The following is a 22,130-nucleotide window of genomic DNA, read 5'->3' as shown; positions in this document are numbered from 1 at the left end:
TATACGGGCCGATAAGCTGCCGGATCGGTCTAAGGGACAGATATCGGCAGCTAGAATCGCCCCGTGTATGGCCACCTTTATTCTAGCTACCTGTATATAAGCTTACAACCTGTCTCTTGAGACCAACCCTCCTCTTGGCTGTATGTAAGGTGGTTATAATGGGAGGTAATAAGAAGCCTGGGTCCAGGTATCCTGAGATTATGGTACTTTCTCTTCCCTTTAAAATATGATGGTGATGTATGTTGTGCTTTAATAAGAGACCATGCACGTTTCTCTAGAACATATTTATTAGAATCAAAGATAACACATCTGAAGACTCAAAAGATACAATGTTCAGAGACTAAAGGCAAATGCTTCTCACGGTCAGGAATTCTGCTCTAGGGTAAGCTTTTCCCCTTGGCATGTTGCAGATGTTGCAATAAGGGAAAGGGAACGCAGGAAAAATAATTCCATGGAGGGAAAGAAGCCCTATACAGCGAGCAGATCCACAGCTCACACAGCACATCACATTCAAATAAAAAATAAATATGAAAGAATCAGAGCAAGCAAAGAGGCACAGGCAGGAGGCAGCGGAAGGACTGCTGGCTAGCTATCCCGCTCTCTGCCGGAGCAACCTGTATGGATTCATGGTTTGCAATGATTTTGAACTGCAGTAATTCCCTAAATCCTTTCCCATTACCCTCATCAATCTTACACATTGCACTACACTCAACATTTCCCCCACCCACCCTCATACCTCCACAATTAGAGGAATTAGACACCAAGTGATACGTGCTCAATTTAATAGAAATGCTCCGGCAGAGATGGGTTAACGTTCCCACAATTCATTTCCCATAACTGGCCATTTCTTAAAGCTGACAGGCCCTGGGCTTATGGCTTTGGACGCAGGTTCAGATACAGACATCTGCCTGCAAGGAACATGCATGGCTCAGATCTCCAGACAGCGTACGAGTATCCAAATTTTTTTTTTGGGGGGTGGGGGTGCAGTCTCATGTGCGACCAACATGAACTAAGCACAGTAGGTTATTTCTTTCTAACAAGGGAAGTGTTAAAACTGACCTTTTTGTAATTCATTTAGCACTGCATAATTGATATGATAGAAGTGTCATTAGGTCTTTCTTGAGATTTGCTTCTAAAGCTTTTATTAACCGTTACTTTTAACTGGTTTTGCCTTCTTCCTGACATTTTGTCATCATCCATCCAGTTATGTAAATAACAGCCATCAGTTCAGTTTGGTCTACCCTGCGACTGGCCTAGTATGCATTTTGCTGGTAAATCAGAATGCACAGTCCTGTCACCTCCCAAACACAGACTGGGCTCATCTCCTGTATCATGTACTGAAAGCATCACAGGTACCACAAAGCATCATGGGGATAAAAGCAGGAACCATACTGCAAGTGGAGCCCACAGGACACTGGAATAAATCATGTTCATCCCATTCCCAAAAAGGACCCAACTCAATGAAGGGATTGAAGAGAATTAAAAGAATGTTTTTGGCACTTTCTGCAGAGACCCCAACCTCAGAGGTTGGCATGAGCATGATGTGGTAACTCTCTGCCAGGCCCACCATCCACGCCATGTTCACTCACACTCCAGCGGCATGGGTTGGGGTACTGGGCTGTTTAAGACCCATAGTGGAACAAAGCCATCCAGCAAAATCCACCTCCTCCAACTCTGACTGCTTAATGAAGCTGTGAACCTGAAATAGGATAAAAGGAAAAGACAGTCAGAGATCACCTGTACAAGCAGCTACTGTTACTAAATTAGCATCCTCTCCAACCAATTAAAGCCAGAGGAGTAGCAGGCCATTGCAAGTATATTCATCCTGCCCTCTGTCCCTACTCCTAGCTAAAGATGCAAAGGCAGCAGCAGACACAAGGGCCACATTTTGGAAGATTTAGTAATTTTAAACATATACTGTTCCCTGTTATGCCTAAATGCCTAGAGCAGTATGATTTGTTATTGCCCCATAGAGCCGGGCACATATGTTATGTGCATTATATATCTTCTATGTACAATACATTACCATTAGCTGTTTAAGATCTGCTCTCTCTGCTGGATTCTTCACAAGACTGGAAAGCAATAAAAAGAGAATTCAGCAAATTATTTTAGACATACAGGCATAATATGCAATAAGGCCTAAAGGGCAGATTTTAGCTCCTCATTTGTGTCCTTCAGAGTGATTTGGCAGCTTATCTGCCTGTGTATGGGGCCCTCCCAATGGGCCTCCCTGACCGACACCTGGCCAAAAATTGGCCAGGTGTTGATCAGGCAGGTTTGGTTTTTCCCTCAGATTGGGGACTTCATCAGCTCATTAATGCAGTCCTCGCTTATACCCATCATTGTAATTTGATTGGCCATAGGGAGATAGATCCACTACTCTGGCAACCTCACTCCTTCTAAGCCAGGTGTTCTAAAATGAATTTCAAATGAGCTAAAGCAGTACAAGTCTGAGCACAATAATACATAGTATATTATATATTATATATATTATTTATATAAATAAATAAAAATAAATAGTTGTGCAGGAGTCTTAAGCAGATAGTGATATTATAGAGGAAGCCCAAGCCTAATCCTAAACGGACCAAACATCCCTTACAACTCTTAGAAAACTGCTTAGATCTTGGCTGCTGTTACTACAATAAATTGATCAGACCATAGAGCAGGCCTAGTATAAATGTGGCCATACATGGGCAGATTTAAGCTGCCAATTTGGGATCTTCAGACCAATTTGGCATCGTAATCACTCGTGTATGGGGCTTTTTGACTGATATCTGGAATAAAATTGGGAAGATGTCAATCAGGCAGATTTGATTTTCTCATTGGGGTGAGGACTGAATCAACAAGGCAATATTCCCTCTTTAGGTGGGCATATCTGGAAAAGATCCGCTTGATAGGATTCATGCAAATTTGCTGCCCTATACTACAGCAGCTTGACTATTGTGACAGATTTTTACATAAAAATATGCAGTGATGACATGAACAATGGAGGGGCCAGATATTGCATCAACAGAGACATTGAACCCAAGAATTCTAAAGATCTGTCCCACAGAGCTCCTAATGAGGCTGCCCTGCAAAAACTCACCATTTATTCACAAAGTCCTGGAACTCAGCTCCAAATACTCCACTGGGCAATTTTGGAGGTGGCTGTAAATAGAAGAAATAGAAAGTACCCTGGGTGAGAGAGCACTTGAGAGAGAGTGTAGCACAGCAAGGAGAAGTTCAGGCTCAGGTGAGTGTATAAGCACAGGGGACTGCAGATTATAGTTAGTGGTTTCACAAAAAAGCATGGAAAAGTTGCATCTACACTCACCTCGTTCACTATATAATCCAGAAGCTCAAAAATGGCCATTGGTGGTCGACTATCAGGACCATAAGCTGGAGAGAAAAACAAATAACAGGAAAAAAGGCATTACATAAAAAGAGGTGGATATTGTTTAATATATAAATCCCCTGTCGCAGTGGGTTTACTGAATGTTATACTATATTGTTAGACTTAACTGTAACCTATTAAAATGACAGAAAAAAGTTTTTGCATTGGCAAAGATATCTTTATAGGTGGCACAAACCGGACACAGATGGAGATGGAGTCCCAGATGTTACCGACCTACAGGTCCCAGCATTCTTTAAAATATTGTTAATATTTAGACATTGTGGGAGTTGTGGTTCCCAAACAAGCTAATAAATAAAAAGGGTAAAAAGAGTAATGTATGTGCACTGGAAAGTTGCACTTTGTGGAATCACCTGGTTGGCTGAAGAAACCATTCAAAAAGAAAGACAAAGACATGAAAATCCAATGCAATAATATTTAGAAACATATGGAGCCAACCAAAAAAATCGTATTCTGCATATAACTTACAACTGATTGGACGTCCAGGTGGCCGGGGGCGAGGCGCCAGTTCAGAAGATGCCGGGTCCCCTTCTACAGAACACCCAAAGATAAGTTCCAGTTCTTTGGCATCAGGTGGTGGAATGGGATACCTTCCTATGGCCATTTCCACAAGTGACAGCCCCATGCTCCAGATGTCAGATTGCACAGAATAATGAGTGCCCTGTAGCCGCTCCGGCTATAGCATAATGGGAAAGGAAGAGAATTGTCAATACTTTAGATATGCATGTATGCACGATTGGACCCTTTTCTAACAGACCCTGCACTTTAACTCAAGAAAAATTGCATCGCGCCAAATTCCCATAATGGCGACCCTTTCCCATAATTCACAGGCAGTGAAGAGGGAGTGGGGTACAGCTTGGGGCTTATTTCAGTATTAATCCACCCCTACTGAAGATAGATGTACAGAATGTACAAAAGGAAAGAACAAAATGCAAGTATGGATGCAATGCACAGTACTCAGCATGAGCAAAGCAAACTTGACCTGAAAATGAAAATTCTGCTTATTCTTTTCATTAAAAATCTCTAAAGCACAAATTGTTACCCTATTCCCTTGCCCAACTCCTGTAATCAGGATTTTATTTAAATTGATATACAGATATAGGACCCATTATCCAAAATGCTCAGGACTTGGGGTTTTCCAGATAAGGGGTCTTTCCGTAATTTAGATCTCCATACCTTAAGTCTACTAAAAATAATTAAAACATTAATTAAACCCAAAAGGATAGTTTCAACTCCAATAAGGATTAATTCTGTCTTAGCTGGGATCAAGTACAAGGTACTGTTTTATTATTACAGAGAAAAGGGGAAACCAAATTTAAAATTTTGAGTGAGTTTATTAAAATGGAGTCTATGGGAGATGGCCTTCCCATAATTTGGAGCTTTCTGGGTGATAGGTTTGCGGATAATGGATCCCATACCTGTAGTAAGTACCTCTTGCTACCCCAGGTTGGTGTCCATTTTTCTGGTTCTGTGTGTGTGTTGTAGAATGTAATTTTCTAAGAAAATTTTGTTTTTTTTACAACTGCTTAGCTTTTTGTTAAGCAACTTTTCAGTAGGGTCGCCACCTTTTTTTGGAAACACCAGGCTTCCTATATTTTTAACTTTTTTCCCCTTTTAATAACATTGGCATAAAGCATCATTTTTACTGCCCAGGCTGGTAAAATAGTGGCCATGTGGCAACCTTACTCTCCAGTTTGGATCCTAGAAGCCAGATAGCTGTTGAAAGTCCAATGTACCTTGGTAACCAGGCAGTGGTTTGAATTAGAGACCAAAGAACAAATAGGAAAGGGCCTTGATAGAAAAAGAAGTCATAAAAAGTAACTCGGAACAACAGTTTTTTCCCCCATTTGAAAGGTGAAAGAGAAAGGTAAACAATTTAAAAACTATAAAGGAAACAAAGGAAAAGAATGCAAAAAGGCTGCTAATAGGACATTCTATTCTTCTGAAAATTAACTTGAGATTGAATTACCCATATCAACTTCCTTTTACTACTTCCACAATTGTTCTGAAGACCTAAGAAAGTTAGCAAACGGAAGTACTTTATTTGTTCTGCACTAACTGCTGCAAGGTGCACAGAACAGGGCTATTAACAAATTCCTTGCTTTTGAGTCTGCATTACTTCATGGGTACCAAGATGACTTACCTGGTTATAGGAGTTCCTCCCTAACTTATACATCTATATCCACCCCTACACACATACAAACCTTTGTAACTGACCAAGTGTATATGCACTTTGCTTTGTAGCATTACATAATATATACACCATCTGTAATGTAGTAATTAGGGCAGACTCCTTCCAGAATACAAAGAACAAGCATCACCACCCCCAACAGCCAGAATGTGACGAGCTGTAATTACAAACACACACACACACACACACACACACACACGGAGCATTGCACAGTGTGGGAGGGCATTCTCCATCTGCTGCCTGACACACAGTGTGAACACACGTGACTCTGTGCAGAGTGCAGTCGATGCATAAACACATAACATGGCAATAGGAGATCAGCTCCAATGACTGTAACATGTTTCAAATGTATATTTACCTGAAAAATTCACACATTATTGCAAATTCACCATGGAAGGGGTAGGACCATGTTTATTAATATACATTGAGAAAAATGTGGTGTGTTATGGTTTGGGACCCTTGGGGTGTTCAGATCCTAAGAGCAGTAAGATGTATATCAAAGTGAATCTGCCTCAAATAATAGAAACAGCTTTACAAAACCCTTACATGACTACAATTAAATTAATGTACATTTCGTATTTGGGAACCCCTGTGCAACATTGTATTTTCACAAGCACTTAAGAATAGCTGTCACTGAACATATGCTCTGGGGTGAAGAGGAACTGGAGGACACTTACTGACATATAGGATCTTGTCCCAACAAAGGAATTTGCCATGGAGTCTATTAGCTGCCCGCTGACTCCAAAGTCGCAGAGTTTTATCTCTCCCCTAGAGTTGACTAGGATGTTAGAAGGTTTCACATCTGCAAAACAAACAAAAAAAAAAAAATGACTTTTAAAAGGGACATATACCTAACCCAATAACGGAATGTAAAATTGGTAAAAGTGTGTGGGGGCTGGGTAGAATGGCAAAGCTTATTTTATTGAAGCAGGAAGCCTCTCTTGATGCTTTCCTGTTCAGTTCTATTGCTTAGTGACAGGATCAATAGAACACATCCTGATTCAGAAAATAAAGCTAATGTTGTTTAGCAAGGTTGTTACTAAAGAAAATAATAACATTGCAAAGGGGCTCATAAAAGCACTTTGAGCTATTAAACATTAAGATTTACGTAGGGTATATGCCTTTATGCTACTGGAAGCACATTATTTCTCCTCAAACACCTAATCCTAGTTAATAGGAGACATCTCTCTATATAAAGCCATTGTGGTTGGCATGGCACCATTAGTGCTACAGTGAGTTTTTTTTATTGTTACGCTATAACAGCGGTTTTCAATACAGAATGATCTTTCCGGTCCTAAGCTGAACATTTTAAAAGGCGTTATACATCAATGAGTCAATGAGGGCCCTTCCATATAGAAACTTACCTCTGTGCATTATCTTATGCTTCTCTCTCAGGTAGGTTAGACCTTTTATCACCTGCAGTTAGAAATGGATATCAGAATTTGACAGGAGCAAGTGTAACACATGACATTAAAACTTGTAGTATAAATTACAGCTTTTACTTTCCAGGATGCCCTCTATATGAATGAGCATATAATTGGAAGGATTTGATTTTGTTGGATAGTTTTCTTATATATATAAATCACAAATTTGCATTTGCTAAATACTCACTGCAATGCTGACTTTTCCCAAAATTTTCTCAGGGATTTTGCCAGCTTTCTTCAAAACCTGATCAAGGGAGCCTCCATCCTGCAGGGGCAAAAAATAGAAGATCAAGCAAAGAAAATACAAGTTTACACACAGGCCGATTAGTTGCCGCAACTTTTAATTAAGCCAGTAAGACTTTTCAAAGCAGCGACTAATCGCCCTGTGTGTCTTCGCCCTAAAGGTGTACACCTTGTATAGATACAGTCCTGAGTGTATCTGATGCCTCAGCTAATGACTAGAGCACAGTTTAAATCTCCTTATCATTAGCTCATTATCCCAAAGGCTCTGAGCTCTGGCCTTTCAAGTCCCTCCCTAATTCTCACCATGTGTTCCATACAAATGCTGATCTCTCCGTCACTGTAGAAGGCCCCATAGAACCCCACAATGTATGGGGAGTTACATTCATGCAGAACCTGCAACTCTCGGATAATCTGATTTCTGATTGCAGGCTTTATCTCCAGATGAATTAACTGCCAGAAAATAATAGAATATGTCAATCATTGTATTCTTATGCACAAATTAATAACAAATTCACGTTTTCCTTCTGTCTTTATTTCTACTTAAACTCCATTCAAAAATCTCACCTTCCTGGCCATAATCAAGCTAGTCGGCTTGTGGGACACCTTAAACACCACTCCTCCATTGCCTGCTCCAAGCTCCGACACTTTCTCAAAGTCATCATCCTTCAGCTCCCCAACTTTCTGCTTCTGGGTGAGAAAGGCCTCTAGACGCTTCCTCTGCTGCTCATCCAGCTCCAGCTCTTCCAACTTTTTCTGCAGAGCTTCAAGGTTTGTCCTACAAAGAGAAAAGGAAAATAAGAAATCTCAAAGGAGTTTTATGATTCTATAAAAGCAGTGATCCCCAACCAGCTGCTCGGGGACAACATGTTGCTCACCAACCCCTTGGATGTTGCTCTCAGTGTCCCCAAACCAGGTAGTTATGTTTGAATTCCTGACTTGGGGGCAAGTTTTGGCTGAATAAAAACAAGATTTAGCACCAAATAAAGCCCCCTGTAAGCCGATAGTGTGCATTGAGGCTACCTAATGGCCAATCTCTGCCCTTATTTGGCACCTCCATGAACTTTTATGGTGCTTGTGTTGCTTCCCAAGCCTTTTTACATTTGACTGTGGCTAACGAGTAAGAAAAGTTGGGGACCCCTGATAAAAAGGATCAGGGTTGCAGGACATGTGGTTTCACTTTATGGGGTCTGAGCTGACCTGTAATATCAGCTCAGACGTTCTTTTAATACACAGTTGTGTTGGGCACAAGTGGCATTGATGGAGAGATAGATAGGATTTATTCACGGAATTCATAATACTGCGTATTAAACACCGGTGTCACCAGCTCATTTGCCTAGGTATAAACAATTAGCAGCCCACAGTAAGAATGCAACCTACAGCAGAACCACCATGATAGCAAAGCTATGCACTTTAGTCATTTTGCACCAACTGCATTTACCCTACATAGCCTTTTTATCTAGCTAGTAATGCAGACATATTATATCATAGAAAAATATACACATTTTAAATAAAGGAAGGAAAAGCCTTTTTCTGCAGTTACTCTCGTGTAACCATGACAACTCCACTTACAATTATTAGAGTCCTTATTCCCATGGCAATGTATGCTCAAATCCATTACAATGGTGTTCTACACAAAAGAGTTAATTATCTATGCATTGTGTTATCCCAGGCGGATTATCACACACCTGACCACGGTTAATAAGGATCAGTACTTACTGATGGGAACTGTCAAGCTCTTTTATGCGGCACTGAGCAAGCCATGGCATAAATACCCCAACCTCTCTACCTGGGTCTACTTAACCTCATTTTACTTTATAATTCCCATGGACCCGATGGAACATGACATTATGATATAGCTGACCAATGAATAGTGACATAAGTAGACCACATATAGTAAGAAGGTCTTTGTGAGTTATAAAGGCTGTATTGTACTAGACAAGTACAACAATGTAACTGCTAATTACTTTATATGGGTTACAGGATTCTAATTAACCTTTAAAAGACATGGAACCCAGTTCATTTTGCCTAACCCTTTTTATTCCTTGACATACCTTGGTACAAAAAAAAAAAAAACAAAACAAAAAAAAACCCACCACGCAAGAATAACCTCTCAGACCATCTAAAACCATAAATGTGCAATCTGTGGTCCTTTGTGTGATGTTGTTGAGTTGTTTGCTTTTGACTATTGTAGGGGTTCAGAGAGTTTTGGTTCAACAACATGTAGAGGGCCACAGGTTGTCAGTGTCATTCTAATAAGATACAAATACAAGCTGCAATTCTGTCCAAGTTTTTGATATAGGAGGCCAAGAGTGTGATACTTTGTGTGCTGGGCAGGGGGGTTATATTATATAAATTATGCCTTAGAAAGAGGCCTGTAGAGCCTGTGTGAAACCTGGGGCAGGGCATAAGGGAATCAAAGTATGGAACTGTAGTCGGACATGTTAGATTTCAACCATGCCTTTAGAACAGTGCAGACTTTCTTTGCTTGCCTACATTGCAGTAAATATTCTATTAAGTCTGACCATTGTACAAATTCCACTTGAGAAAGAACCTGAACATTCTGTGCAAGTGCACACGAAGTAGCATGGAGGATACCTGCAAGCAATTACTGTACAATAAGCCCTGTGAGTGCAAAACCACTCATCCATACATTCAGACTAAAATTCCAATTGCCAAATTTCTTATTGGAGGCGATATTCTGGCAAATTAAAGTTGAATGGCACCTTCTCATTGCTTGGCTAAAGACACTGCAAACTGTTGCTGGCTTATTTAAAGTCCTGCAATGGAATCAGACAGGACAGAGGACTGTACCCACTGCTGCTTTGTGCAGGGTTCTGAGACTCTCCAGCTATAACAGCAGATATATATGTTCCATTTGAAACAGATTTGGGCTAGGGCTGAGAGCAGTCTGTTCAATTTTATGACCCTGGGAGTTGGCACAGCCAAGCTATACATGGAAGAGAATAGAGTGTTCCCTAAGCAGCTGCCACACTTTAACCATACAAGGACTACAGGAACATCTCCCAGGGCCGGTCACATGAACAGGTAACACACTATATATACACACATACTAACAAAATGTATCTGCAAAAATACATTTCTTGGCATCAATTTTCTGTTCCGAATAGGCAGGGCCGCAATTTTTACTTTCAAAGGGGGCCCGGCGATGCTACAGTTTTTCTTAGTAGCTCGGGCCCCCTTTAATAAAATCCGGGCCCTGTCATTGGTTGCGCCCCGTGTGTACGGGTGACGTCAGTACGCACGGGGCGCAACGTTATAAAAGGGCCTGTGTGCGGTCGCGTGTAGGCAGAAGTGCAGAGGCGGCGCGCGTGAGGGGAAGATGCTGCTGAAGCTGCCTAAGAGCAGAAGTAAAATGCTGCTGGGCACCAATGTATTAGGGGGGGCCACGGGGCACACTGACTTATGGGGGCACTGCTGCTGGGCACCAATGTACTAGGGGGGCTGGCTCTTGGCACCAATGTACTGGGGGGCACTGCTGCTGGGCACCAATGTACTAGGGGGGCACTGCTCTTGGCACCAATGTACTAGGGGGGCACTGCTGCTGGGCACCAGTGTACTAGGGGGGCACTGCTCTTGGCACCAATGTACTAGGGGGGCACTGCTGCTGGGCACAGAGTTAAATTTTTTAACATTTTCTAATGGTGGTGTGCCTCGTGATTTTTTTCATGAAACAAGTGTGCCTTTGCCCAAAAAAGGTTGACAAACACTGGTCTTGGGAATAATTTTATGGTTGGGGGTCACCACAACATGAAGAACTGTATTAAAGGGTTGCGGCATTAGGAAGTTTGAGAATGACTGGCTTAAAGGAAATGTAATCCCCAAAATCACTTACAGCCCCTATGTGAAGAGAACATCTCCCCCACCCGAACCGCATCACTATCGCTGCCCAGAACTGCTCCCATCGCTAACATCACATTTGCACTGAGAAAATGACGAATTCTTCACAGCGGTCATTTTTCCTGCCATCATAGATGCATAGATGAAGGGGTTTTCCGAATGTGCGCATTGCCACCTCCACCACTCCCCCCGCTCCTGACCTCTCCATGCAGGTTTTTTTTTCAAAGTGTCATCCAGTGTGCATGCCCTAATGGCCAATCTCATTCTGAAGGGGGGGGGGGGGGGTCTGCGCCTGCTCCAGTCTTGGTCTCAGTGAGCAGCATTATGGGAAAATTCAATCTACTTTTTTGAATGGATGGTGGTGCTGCTTGAAAACTGATGTGATGTAAACAGATTCCAGGGTGTTGGAGTATGTATTAAAGAAAGGCTTTTCATATGCAACTGCATGTTAACTGGGCTTTCCTTTTCCTTTAATGTCATTAGAAATTTAAGATATAATACACTCTAAGAAGGTTATATACAGGCCAATAAAAGCTGCCCACTCAGCCTGTCCAGGCCAAGTCAGCAGTTTATTGGCTCATGTACGTCGGCCTCCTGACAGGCTGCCCAGCATGTTTGTGGCTTAAAATTGGCTTGATATGTTATTGGGCAGGTATAAAAATTAGGGATGCACCAAACCCATTTTCTTTTGGTTTGGCCAAACCCACCCTGACTGATTCTGCCGAATCCCAAACCGAATCTAAATCCTAATTAGCACATGCTAATTAGGACCAGGAAGGGTTAAACGTTGCCGCTCACTGAAAATTCCCCCCCCCCCCCAAAAATGTAACCCTTTCCAAAGGTTAATTTGCATATGCTTATTTATGCTACTTAGGATTCAATTCGGCCGGGACCGTGAATTGGGCCGAAACCGAATCTATCTAAAAAAGGCCGGATGCGGCCCGAATCACAAACTGTATCCGGGATTCGATGCATCCCTAATAAAAATTCTGGTAGCTTATAGGGACCTACTGGGTGAGTAATGGTACACTGATGTGGTCCACACTCAGCAAGTCCCAATAGGCCCATAAAATAATCAATCATTCACCCTGAGGCCAAATGATTGAATAAGCCTTATCTGGCCCAGTGCTTGGTTGGTCAAATCAGACAAAGTTCTACATTTTTGGCAAGCAGGTTGTTATACATAGGGCCACATTAGAGTTCTCAGGTTGGCTTTAAAAAACATGTTTGCTTCCAAAGCAAAAAAAAAAAAAAAAAAAAAGGCTATAACAAAAGGGATAATTTTGGATCTCCAGGGACCTTGTTAAAAGAACAATGACACCAGTATCTGCTTTCCATTCTGCTAAATGGAAAACACAAATCTAGAAGACCCCCATATCTAGTTTGCCACGCAGCTGTGGCAGGTGTTTTGACAGGCAATTTTTACTATAAGCACAAATGAAGAATTTGATAACGTACAGGAAACTATTTAGTTTTTGGTTTATATTTTAACCAGTAACATAAAGACCCAGTGGGTCAAAAGCATTAATTGTATCTAGTATATTTACAGGATCATATAGCTACCACACATTTTTGAGATTATTCAAGGTGAAGTAGTGGCTCATATGTTTAAAGGTCATTAACATCACAAAAGTACAGTGTATTTTGATTACCCTTCATCTGGAAAAACTGGAATTTCTATACCAAACATTTTTCAATCATATGAGAAAACTCTGGTACCCCTCATGCCACCTAGCATTAACATGAATGGCAACTACCTGGGACCACTCAAAGGCAAATTTCAACCTGGAAATGCTCAAATACCCATTCTGACCAGAACGGCAGGCGGCATACCTAAACTGCATGCGTAAATACAGGTGTGAAGGAAACACCTGGTGTCTGTGAAGTTTCTGCCTACAATATACAATGACAGAGAACACTACACCTGATCTTTGGAAATGTGGCACAGTCAGACTAAATTTGGGTCACATTAAAAAAAAATAAAAGTAAAAATGGGACCATGAGCTATGACGTAGCTGTTCGGGTTCAGGGATACCAAGATCACCTGTTCACAGCAGATAACAGAGATAACCTTTAGGAAAGGTATAATCAAAAGGTTTTCATTTTATGGCGTTACTGGCACTTTAACAGATATGCAAACCCTTAATGAAATGTTTAGAGTAAAGCTGCAATTTATTGCATGAAATACCCCCGAGGCTTATTATACAAGACAAACAGAGACAGGTTAAAATATGCCTCACTAAACACACAAAGCCAGGGTCTGCAACCCAGCAAAAACAGCACAATGTCAGTAAGTGGCAGCAGAGATCAGGGAAAAGAAAAGGAAGATATTATAGCTGGCAGACTTTGGTAATAAACTCTCTCTGGCATTAGGCAGCATATCACTGCAGGATTTTGAGAGACTATGGCTGACAAAAATTGACTACACAAGGCATTAGGTTAGGTAGATTATGTATCCTCTGTAGTGCATGCAAGATGGCATGGTAGCAGTGATAATAACAGTTATTGTCTACACTGCATACATCCCAAAGGTTTTAGCATGACTTATAGTTACATGTTTCTTTATTATATATATCTGTATACTATTTTTAAGGGGAACTTAAACGCATTGTTTTCCAAGGTGAAAGTGAGAAAAATGAGTGCCAATGCTCCTATAATGCCTGCTGGAGCACTTTCTGTTTGGGAAAAATTAGAGAGAAAAGGAAATATATTCTTGAAGATTTCATAAAACCTTCCCCAAAATTCTAATTTTTTGAGAAAACTATGTGGAACATTTAGCATAAAAATAAAACAAAAGTAGAAACTTTTGTACGATCAACTTACAAATTATCATGACTACAAAACTTCAGACTGATGTTTTTATTAATAATCAAAAAACTCTCACTACGGATCAACGAAATCCTCTATTTTAGAATCCAGCCGAACCCCTAATCCTCTGCGATTTGGCCGAATACCGAATCAAATCATGGATTCCATGCATCCCAATATACACATAATGACCTTCCCATCTCTGTTACATTTATTCCCTATTAAGACTATAAATTATACTTGACAGCAAAGTTATTAAGTGTGTTAGCCCTTTTTTAATCAAAACCACAATTTAAACATTTTGTTTGCACAAGACCAGTGTGCCCTTGTATATTTATAGTGCTGGATGGCAGATAGCAGTATCTGCTAACCAGATGGCACCAGGCATTAAACATATTTTTGGACTGAGTTCAGATACATTGGTAAAACGGTATGAGAATTTATAGCAGGGTTACATTATCCCTTATGTAATCTGACTAAGGATATCACCAAGGATTTCAGGCCAAGCACCATTACACAGGTTATGGAACCTAAAAAGTTTAGTGTACTGGCCCCTAATACATGGTAACAATGTGAATAATTGGGGACAGTTCTAGAAAACATAGCAGAAAAGGCTGAATTGCTTAGAATTCAAATGCAACTGGTGCAGCTCAGCATATATTAGGAGTGTCTGATATATAATCTGCTCACTTGCTTTTGTGAGGTACAACTTCTAGTGGCACGACTATTTTGCAAGTCAGAGAGGAATGGGAGTATGGAACGCATGATGGGTCGTGCCTTGTAAGCAGCAGGCGAGAGAGACAGGGTGTAGCGTGGGCAAACCTCCCTCCCATTACCCACTCATTTCACATTTACATGCAGAGCGGGTACCCAGCAAGCCAATCTCCCACACAACGTAATGTTTTCTAAAGGCCATTCTTGCTCTGAACAGGTAAAGCGTGGGCTGCACTCCCCCACAGGCCCACCTTACTCTTTTAACTCTTCCACTGCTGCTCTGCAACAGCCTTGCTTGTACAGATGCTCATCAACAGTGACTGCAACTGGCTTGTTCTATTCAGCAGTCTTTTTACCAGGTATATATGCAAACACAGGGCACAGAAAGTGTGTAATGTTTATTGCCTTGGTGTGGATTGTGGAGCCGGGTATGGCTGAGGTGAATAGATAGTTACAGGGTGGTATTTATATGGATTCTGATCTGGAGAACACAGTTCTGTTCCTAAGCAACAAGAAATAACAAGGAAGGCATATTATACAACATCCCCCCAGTCACAGCACCACCCCCTTACCACCTGCTACACATGTACATACACATACTAAATCAGGTTTGGCTCACTTTATTAACCTGCTGGATAAACAAACATCAGCGGACAATAACACCCCCACAATCCCTCTCTTTCCCACCAATACCTTGCACAGGAAATAGAATGATTGGCCCTTGGCTCCATGTGGTGGGTATGAGGGCTGACAAAATGCATGAAAATATATGAACAAATACACTCTAATGGGGGGGACCAAGATAGAATTGCAGCTCCACCCCAAGTATTTGTAAAAAATAGTCCCTTAAAAGGGATAAGGTTGCCACCTGGCCAGTGTTTTATGGACTTGGCTGGTAAAGAAATTATGCTTGCTGCCAATGTTTGATAGGGCAGAAAGCTAAAACTATATTTGTTTTCCAGAAAAGATAGCAACCCTAGTTGCTACCTAGCTAAATACAGGTATGTTGTGTTTTCTATTTCTAAACATAAGAGCAAGTAACCTCCCTGTGCACAGCACTGGCCTGTCACTGGGCACACAGGATAGTATTGGCATGGAAAGGCTAGAGTCAAAAAGGTAAGACAGCTAAGCTAGCCGACAGTAGCCATATCATCAGCATTCATTCTCCTATGTTTGGAACTGACAGGAAGGTGAATACTCCACAAAGTCATTACTGGCTATAGCTGGCAATATACCTAAAGAGCTTAGAGCTTCCCTTGAGCTCATGGGGTATGGTTGAAAACAATCTGTATGAGCGTTCCCAGGTGAGTGCCTCATGTGACAGCTGCTCATCTGGCTGCAAAATAGGTGCTGCCATATAGTCCACATACAGTTACTCAACAAAGCTAAATGTATTGGCGGAAGACACTTTGTGGACAATGTCCCTGGAAAAACTATACCTAATGTGGGGCTGCAGGGACTTTAGCACTAGCAGCTTACATTCATAGTACAGTTTCTGCTTAGACACAGTTTCATAAATAAAATATACCTATACCAGCATAAAGGAAAGAAATGAATTGCTTGTGTGCCCTTGGTGAGCAAGCCCCATTGATTGGGCACTGCTGGTCCATTTATGGCAGGTGCTTCATTCAAAAGTCACACTTTGGTACCTTCAACAAACGGTTTTCTACACTACTGTTTTCTATAACGTTTTCTATAGCTACACACTATTAGTTCTACATCCTATTTATACTCTACACAAATGATTTCAATATGACGTGATAAAAACCTTTTAAAAGCAGGAAGTTTTTGGGGAAGAACTTGCATTTTACTTTACTTCCTCTCCCTACTTGGATTCATTTATCTATAAATTGGCTTGTGCATAATTTACATTTAACCATGGTTTTTAAATATAAACATAATTCAAACAAATAGTTTTGGAGGGCACACCACAATTCCTTAAGCAGAAATAGTTGGCTTTAAAAGAAAGACAGCAAAAAGAAGAAAAAGGGTGCAAATTTGAATCTGTTCCCCAAGCCCACATAGGGGCAAACAGAATATTAATACAAATCAATTACTCAATGCACACCTACTAACCACAAAAAGGCAGCAAATGGTATGTTTAACATATAATGCTCTTTATATGGAAAATATTCACAAAACACTAAATACAATTACAATGAATAACCTGGTAATTTCAAAGAACCGGTGCAGTTCTGGGGAAGTCTTGAATGGGTGTATGTGAAGAGGAATTAGCAGGTTGGTGAATAATTGTGTGTATTGGTGAGGGCTGTGTTAACAATCAGAAAGTCTTGATGAAAACGCCAAGAATGAAACACAAGAAAAATGCAATGTAGCATGCAGCCACTCCATCTGACCAAAACTAAGCCTTGAAGATGATAGCGTGAATAGACACATAGATCTCGTTGTGGTTTAACTGTTGTAATTTGTTGAACACATTGACCTAAGGGGGTAAATAAAGAAACCGAGGCCTAGTCATGAGGAAGTAGGTTTATACAATACATATTGGTTCCTTTATGAACGGAATTTGTTATATATTATTCAAAAATAATGAAAACGTAAAGCCTGCACTCCATAAAAACAGGGATTTAGCTCCACAGTCCACATTACAATAATAGATTATATAATATGAGCCTAGAAACACTCTTACAGCCTTGTGTGCCATCTCTAGCGAGAAAAATAAATCAGCACTGAAGTGATTCTCTAAACAAAGGAACCACAAAAGGAGATCTTCCCAGAGAGATATCACTCTATACAGTCTGAGTGGTTGACGGAAGTAGACCGACAGCAAAAACAGAGAATCTGATAAGAAATTCTTCTGATAATTGTTTCTACGCGTGTTTTAGCAGAGGCAATTCTCAGTTTTGTCTATGGCAGAGTATTTTCTGGCGTTTAGTAGCAGTGACAAGTAGCTGCTACTAAGTAGCTCCGTGTGTCTTACTAAAGGAACAGTAACATCAAAAAATTAAAGTGCATAAAAGTATTTACAATATAATGTATTGTTCCTCTTTACTGGTCCAACTGGTGCGTGTTTGCCTCAAAAAGTTTATATAAACAAAGCTGCTGTGTAGCCATGGGGCAGCCATGGAGAAAAGGCATAGGTTACATAGAAAATAACAGATAACTGCTATAGACTACAATGGTGTTTTATCTGTTATCTGATATGTGACCTGTGCCTTTTCTACTTTTTCCAGCCTAAATGGCTGCCCCCACTGCAACACAGCAGGGTATTTATATAAACTATAGTTTTTCTGTAGCAAACACAACTTTTACCAGTGCAGGGCAACAGTACATTATATTTTAATTGCTTAAAAATACTTTCATTTTTTGGTGTTACTGTTCCTTTAAGGGCCGTGGCCCTTGGGGAGATGGGTTACCTACAATAAATCTGCTTTACCACAGGCAAATAATCTCCCTGAAATGCTTTCATGTAACTCACCAGCGAGGAAACTTCGGGCAATTGAGAGATGGGTTTTCCCACAAGCGATTTGATTTACCATTGTAAAAGCATTTTCTACAGCGTATAGCTTATCAGGTCAAAATGCTGATTGATAGCTATGAGTTTCTACTCAATTAAAACGCACCAGTTCTATAGGGACTGGTTTCCTTACAATCCCTCACTCTGGCCCTTATAAGAGCATTTCCTACTTTTGTAATCCCTCCTATTTTTTTCACTCTTTCTACATGTTTAAGTTCCCCACATGGCTTATTCTTCTTCACTCTTCATATGTATTCTAGCGAAGATCTTATTCATTGCCTTCTGCACCTTGTATCTGTGTGCACAGACAGGCACAGGCTCAGCAAGGCCCAAAATGGCAATTTACAGAGAGGCTGCAGTAAGATGCCACAGACATTAACTATTTATTGGGGCTGTTTGGGCTTCTGTATACTTAAAAAATTTAGGGCTTATTTTAAAACTCAGCCTGGACCTAGGCCTGTTAGCATGCACAGAGTGGAACCAGCAGAATGCTAAGGCAAATTCAACTTGCCCTTTGTTTTGTAAAGCTTTTTAGTTATTTAAACAATTACAATTTCACCCTTAGATATTAGGAAAATGTATACCTAAAGAAAGGCTACTGTTACAAAATAAAACAAGGGCAGATGAGGCAGGTGCTCACAAGAAAAACAAAGATTACAGCTACTGCCAATAACAGTAATTACAGATTTACACTCTGATTAATTACTTCTTAGAGGAATATTTAAACGCCTGCACACCTGGCAGCTTTGGGAGAAGGGCACTGGAGGAGGGGGTATGGCCCAGGTGTAATTCAGTGCAAGAGAAGGTGCACACAGGCTATGGGTGTAGTCAGAAGCTTTCAAACCCCAAAATAAAATCCTTTTAGGGCCCTGACAAACGCCAGGGCATTGGATCAGTGCTGCCCATGTATACTAAAGTTGTGAATATGCAGGATCTGAATTTCTGGGCTGCCGCTGGCAACTGGGTTTGGCTTTTGTTACACATCTACCACTGCATTTATGTTCACCCCCATCCCAATAACTGATATTTCTGGTGTCAGGCCGCACCCATTTAGATAAAGAAAGTTATAGTAAAACCAAAGCAATAAAAAGCTGCAGATTCTCATACCTGTAGCACTATATAACACACAGGTCCTAAGTGAAATAAAGCCTGACTGGATGGCCAAGCTACAATGTGAGTGGTTGGCTTAATGAGTAACTAAAGCCCTTTGTAAACCAACAGTTTGTTTAAAACATGCTTGTAACTGGGCTGCTAAACCTTACCATTGTAATTTTAAAACATCCAGAGAGCCTCTCTGTAGATTCTCCCATCTATGTTACTTAGACATTGTGTATGTGGTGTTTGCATTCTACAGCAACCTAGCAGGTAGGATGTTGGCCTGTAGGGAAGGGAAATTATTTTTATATAACACTTGCTTTCCCTTGGGGCTCAAAATGCCTTTTACAGCAAGCATGGCAGCCATTATAGGCACACTAAGTAGCAGTGGGAAACCAGGGAATTAAGTGACTTGTCCCGGGTCACGAGGAGTTACAACAGGGAATCAAACCAAGGTCTCTAATGTGAGATGCAACATCAAACTTAAGTTCTAGGCCAACTCTGATGATAGAGAACTACCTTCCTAAACACACAGGGCTGCTGCACCTGCAAACCTATTCAGATGCCCTATGAACAAGGAACACTTATGGGCAGGGTCATGCCAGGGAAGTGAAATGTAATATTTTCAGGCAGTCAACTGGTGCAATAAGGCAGGCCACAGCTTCAGCCAACATTCTATCACAATGATCGACTTCAGCAGTCACAGAATAATCTATGGTTTAACCCAGCGTTTTTCAACCACTGTTCCGCGGCACACTAGTGTGCCGCGAGATGTTGCCTGGTGTGCCGTAGGCAGGGCACCAATGTACTAGGGGGGCACTGCTCTTGGCACCAATGTACTAGGGGGGCACTGCTGCTGGGCACCAATGTACTAGGGGGGCACTGCTCTTGGCACCAATGTACTAGGGGGGCACTGCTGCTGGGCACCAATGTACTAGGGGGGCACTGCTGCTGGGCACAGAGTTAAATTTTTTAACATTTTCTAATGGTGGTGTGCCTCGTGATTTTTTTCATGAAACAAGTGTGCCTTTGCCCAAAAAAGGTTGAAAAACACTGGTTTAACCCACACAAGCAAAACAGATACAGAAACGTTGGGGTTTTTCCTCTTCTCCCTATAGAGCAACCTAAATTAGCAATTATTGCTCCATTACTAAAAAGTACTCTTTTTTTGCAACTAGATGCATGAAAATCATATCTACTCATGTAATTTCACCATAAAAAGAAAAGGAGGGGAGGGAAGGAAGGAATGGAAGAGATTGTGCTTGGAAATTCCTACCATGTCACAGTGCTTGCTCACTGCACACCTCCCAGGACTAACATGCCTGGACAGGAAGGAGGAATGTCCGTTATTAATCTCACTGTCAGATTAGCAATAAAACACAGCCATACCCATAACCATATATAAACCAGCAGTAAATTTTGCAGGCACTGTACGGCACAAGGAAATAAAACAGACGCAGATGAAGAAAGGGATGGAAGCAGCATTGCTAGCAAGAATGATTTTGGTGTGGGTGGGTGTGTGGGTATTTATTTTGGAGGAATTTCAGAAATGTTGTCTCTTTAGCAACTGCAGGTGTAAGATCTGGATTAACCGGCACTGAGATAAGCACACAAGTGAATACAGGCCAAGGTGGCAATGGCTTGCACAGATGTGACCTTTGGCCACAATAAGTATTCACCTATCTCACAGCTCCTTTTCTAAATTTGGGTTTAATCTGGAAGGGAAAATGATGTAGGGGTGCTTCTGGGCCTTTTGCCCCTCCCATGCAGCAGACACATGTTGCCCCACCCCAGGCCTACTTCTCCAACACTTGGACAGGAGGAGGATTGCTAGTTTATTTCTAGCCAGCACACAATTACAATACAGAATAGGATGTAGTTATATCCCCCCAAAATTCTTCCCTTCCCACTCTACATCATTCCTATTGCACCCCAATCCCTGGCAGCAGCTGGTCAGGCTTGTGGGAGTCTCTCTGTGAGATAGAGTAGATTGGATGAGAATCACTTGCTGTCCTACAGCAACAAAGGTCACTCATGTCACCAGGCAGCCACATAATGATACACTGGGGACTCCCAACCTGAGGATCTCAGAGAACTACAGAACCCAGCACCCCTGCCAGGCTTCTGGGATACTGGGGCAGATAGCACTATGCAGCACACCCACTGCATGCCTAGCCTTCAGGTCTATGCCTGCTGTACAACTACAAATCTCAACCCTAGGTGTGTGAGGCAAAGCCCAGGGCTAGTGCAGGGTTCCCTAATCTTTATTACAAATTAAGGCTGGCGGTTATCGTCGCGACCCAAGAATTAAGCGCCTGATTTATGATTGAATCCCCATTGCCACTCCGTTGCAATAAAGGAGACTATGGAGATTCACCCTAATAAATGTGGGGTTCCATTTTTGGGGCCCGACCCCCAGGTTGTAGTATAACAGAGCCCGCAGGTGTAGCGGCAGGACGAGCTTGTTAGCTACAATACAGGCAAGTACTCCCTTACAGAGTAACGGTGCGAGCACTAGGCCACCCCCGCCCCAGTAGTACAATCCATCGCACCCCTCCCGGGTCACTTACTCGGCTGTAGGGGTTCCGTTCACAGCAGTCCCCTCAGGGTTGGGGTTCAGCTGTATGGGCGTAGGCTTCTTCTTAGGCATTTTGGGAGTGAGTTAAGAGCAGAGCGGGGCCCCTGTGGCTGGCAGTGAGTAGCGCTATCCCGGACCCTGGCAGTAATACGGCAGCCTGTCACTCTGTAGCTCTCTGTATCCGGGGGGCGCGGCTCCCAGTTACATTGTTTCCCTTGCTATCTCTAAGCCAATAGGAGGGGCCGCCTGATTGGCACAGGGATTTACGGAAATACGTAATGAAAGCAAACTGGAGGCTGGTGACTGCCCCCTGGCGGACATTCGGAAGAACGTAGTCTGTAAATTCTATT

General features: G+C 41.7%; 1 protein-coding gene across 1 annotated transcript; it reads right to left on the bottom strand.

Moving 5' to 3' along the window:
• Window positions 1-269: 269 nt before the first annotated feature.
• map2k1 (mitogen-activated protein kinase kinase 1) lies at window positions 270-21,938 on the bottom strand. The gene is given in 11 exon segments (NM_001008057.1): window positions 270-1,699; window positions 2,027-2,072; window positions 3,086-3,147; window positions 3,314-3,378; window positions 3,860-4,067; window positions 6,260-6,384; window positions 6,947-6,998; window positions 7,194-7,271; window positions 7,553-7,699; window positions 7,814-8,024; window positions 21,773-21,938. Coding segments are annotated over 11 exon segments (1,188 nt in total). The 5' UTR covers window positions 21,853-21,938; the 3' UTR covers window positions 270-1,585.
• Window positions 21,939-22,130: the final 192 nt, after the last annotated feature.

Source organism: Xenopus tropicalis, chromosome 3 (genome assembly GCF_000004195.4).
Source record: "Xenopus tropicalis strain Nigerian chromosome 3, UCB_Xtro_10.0, whole genome shotgun sequence".
Lineage (NCBI taxonomy): Eukaryota > Metazoa > Chordata > Amphibia > Anura > Pipidae > Xenopus > Xenopus tropicalis.
The sequence above is the reverse complement of the archived record's forward strand: the minus strand, read 5'-3'. Positions and strand labels throughout refer to the sequence as shown.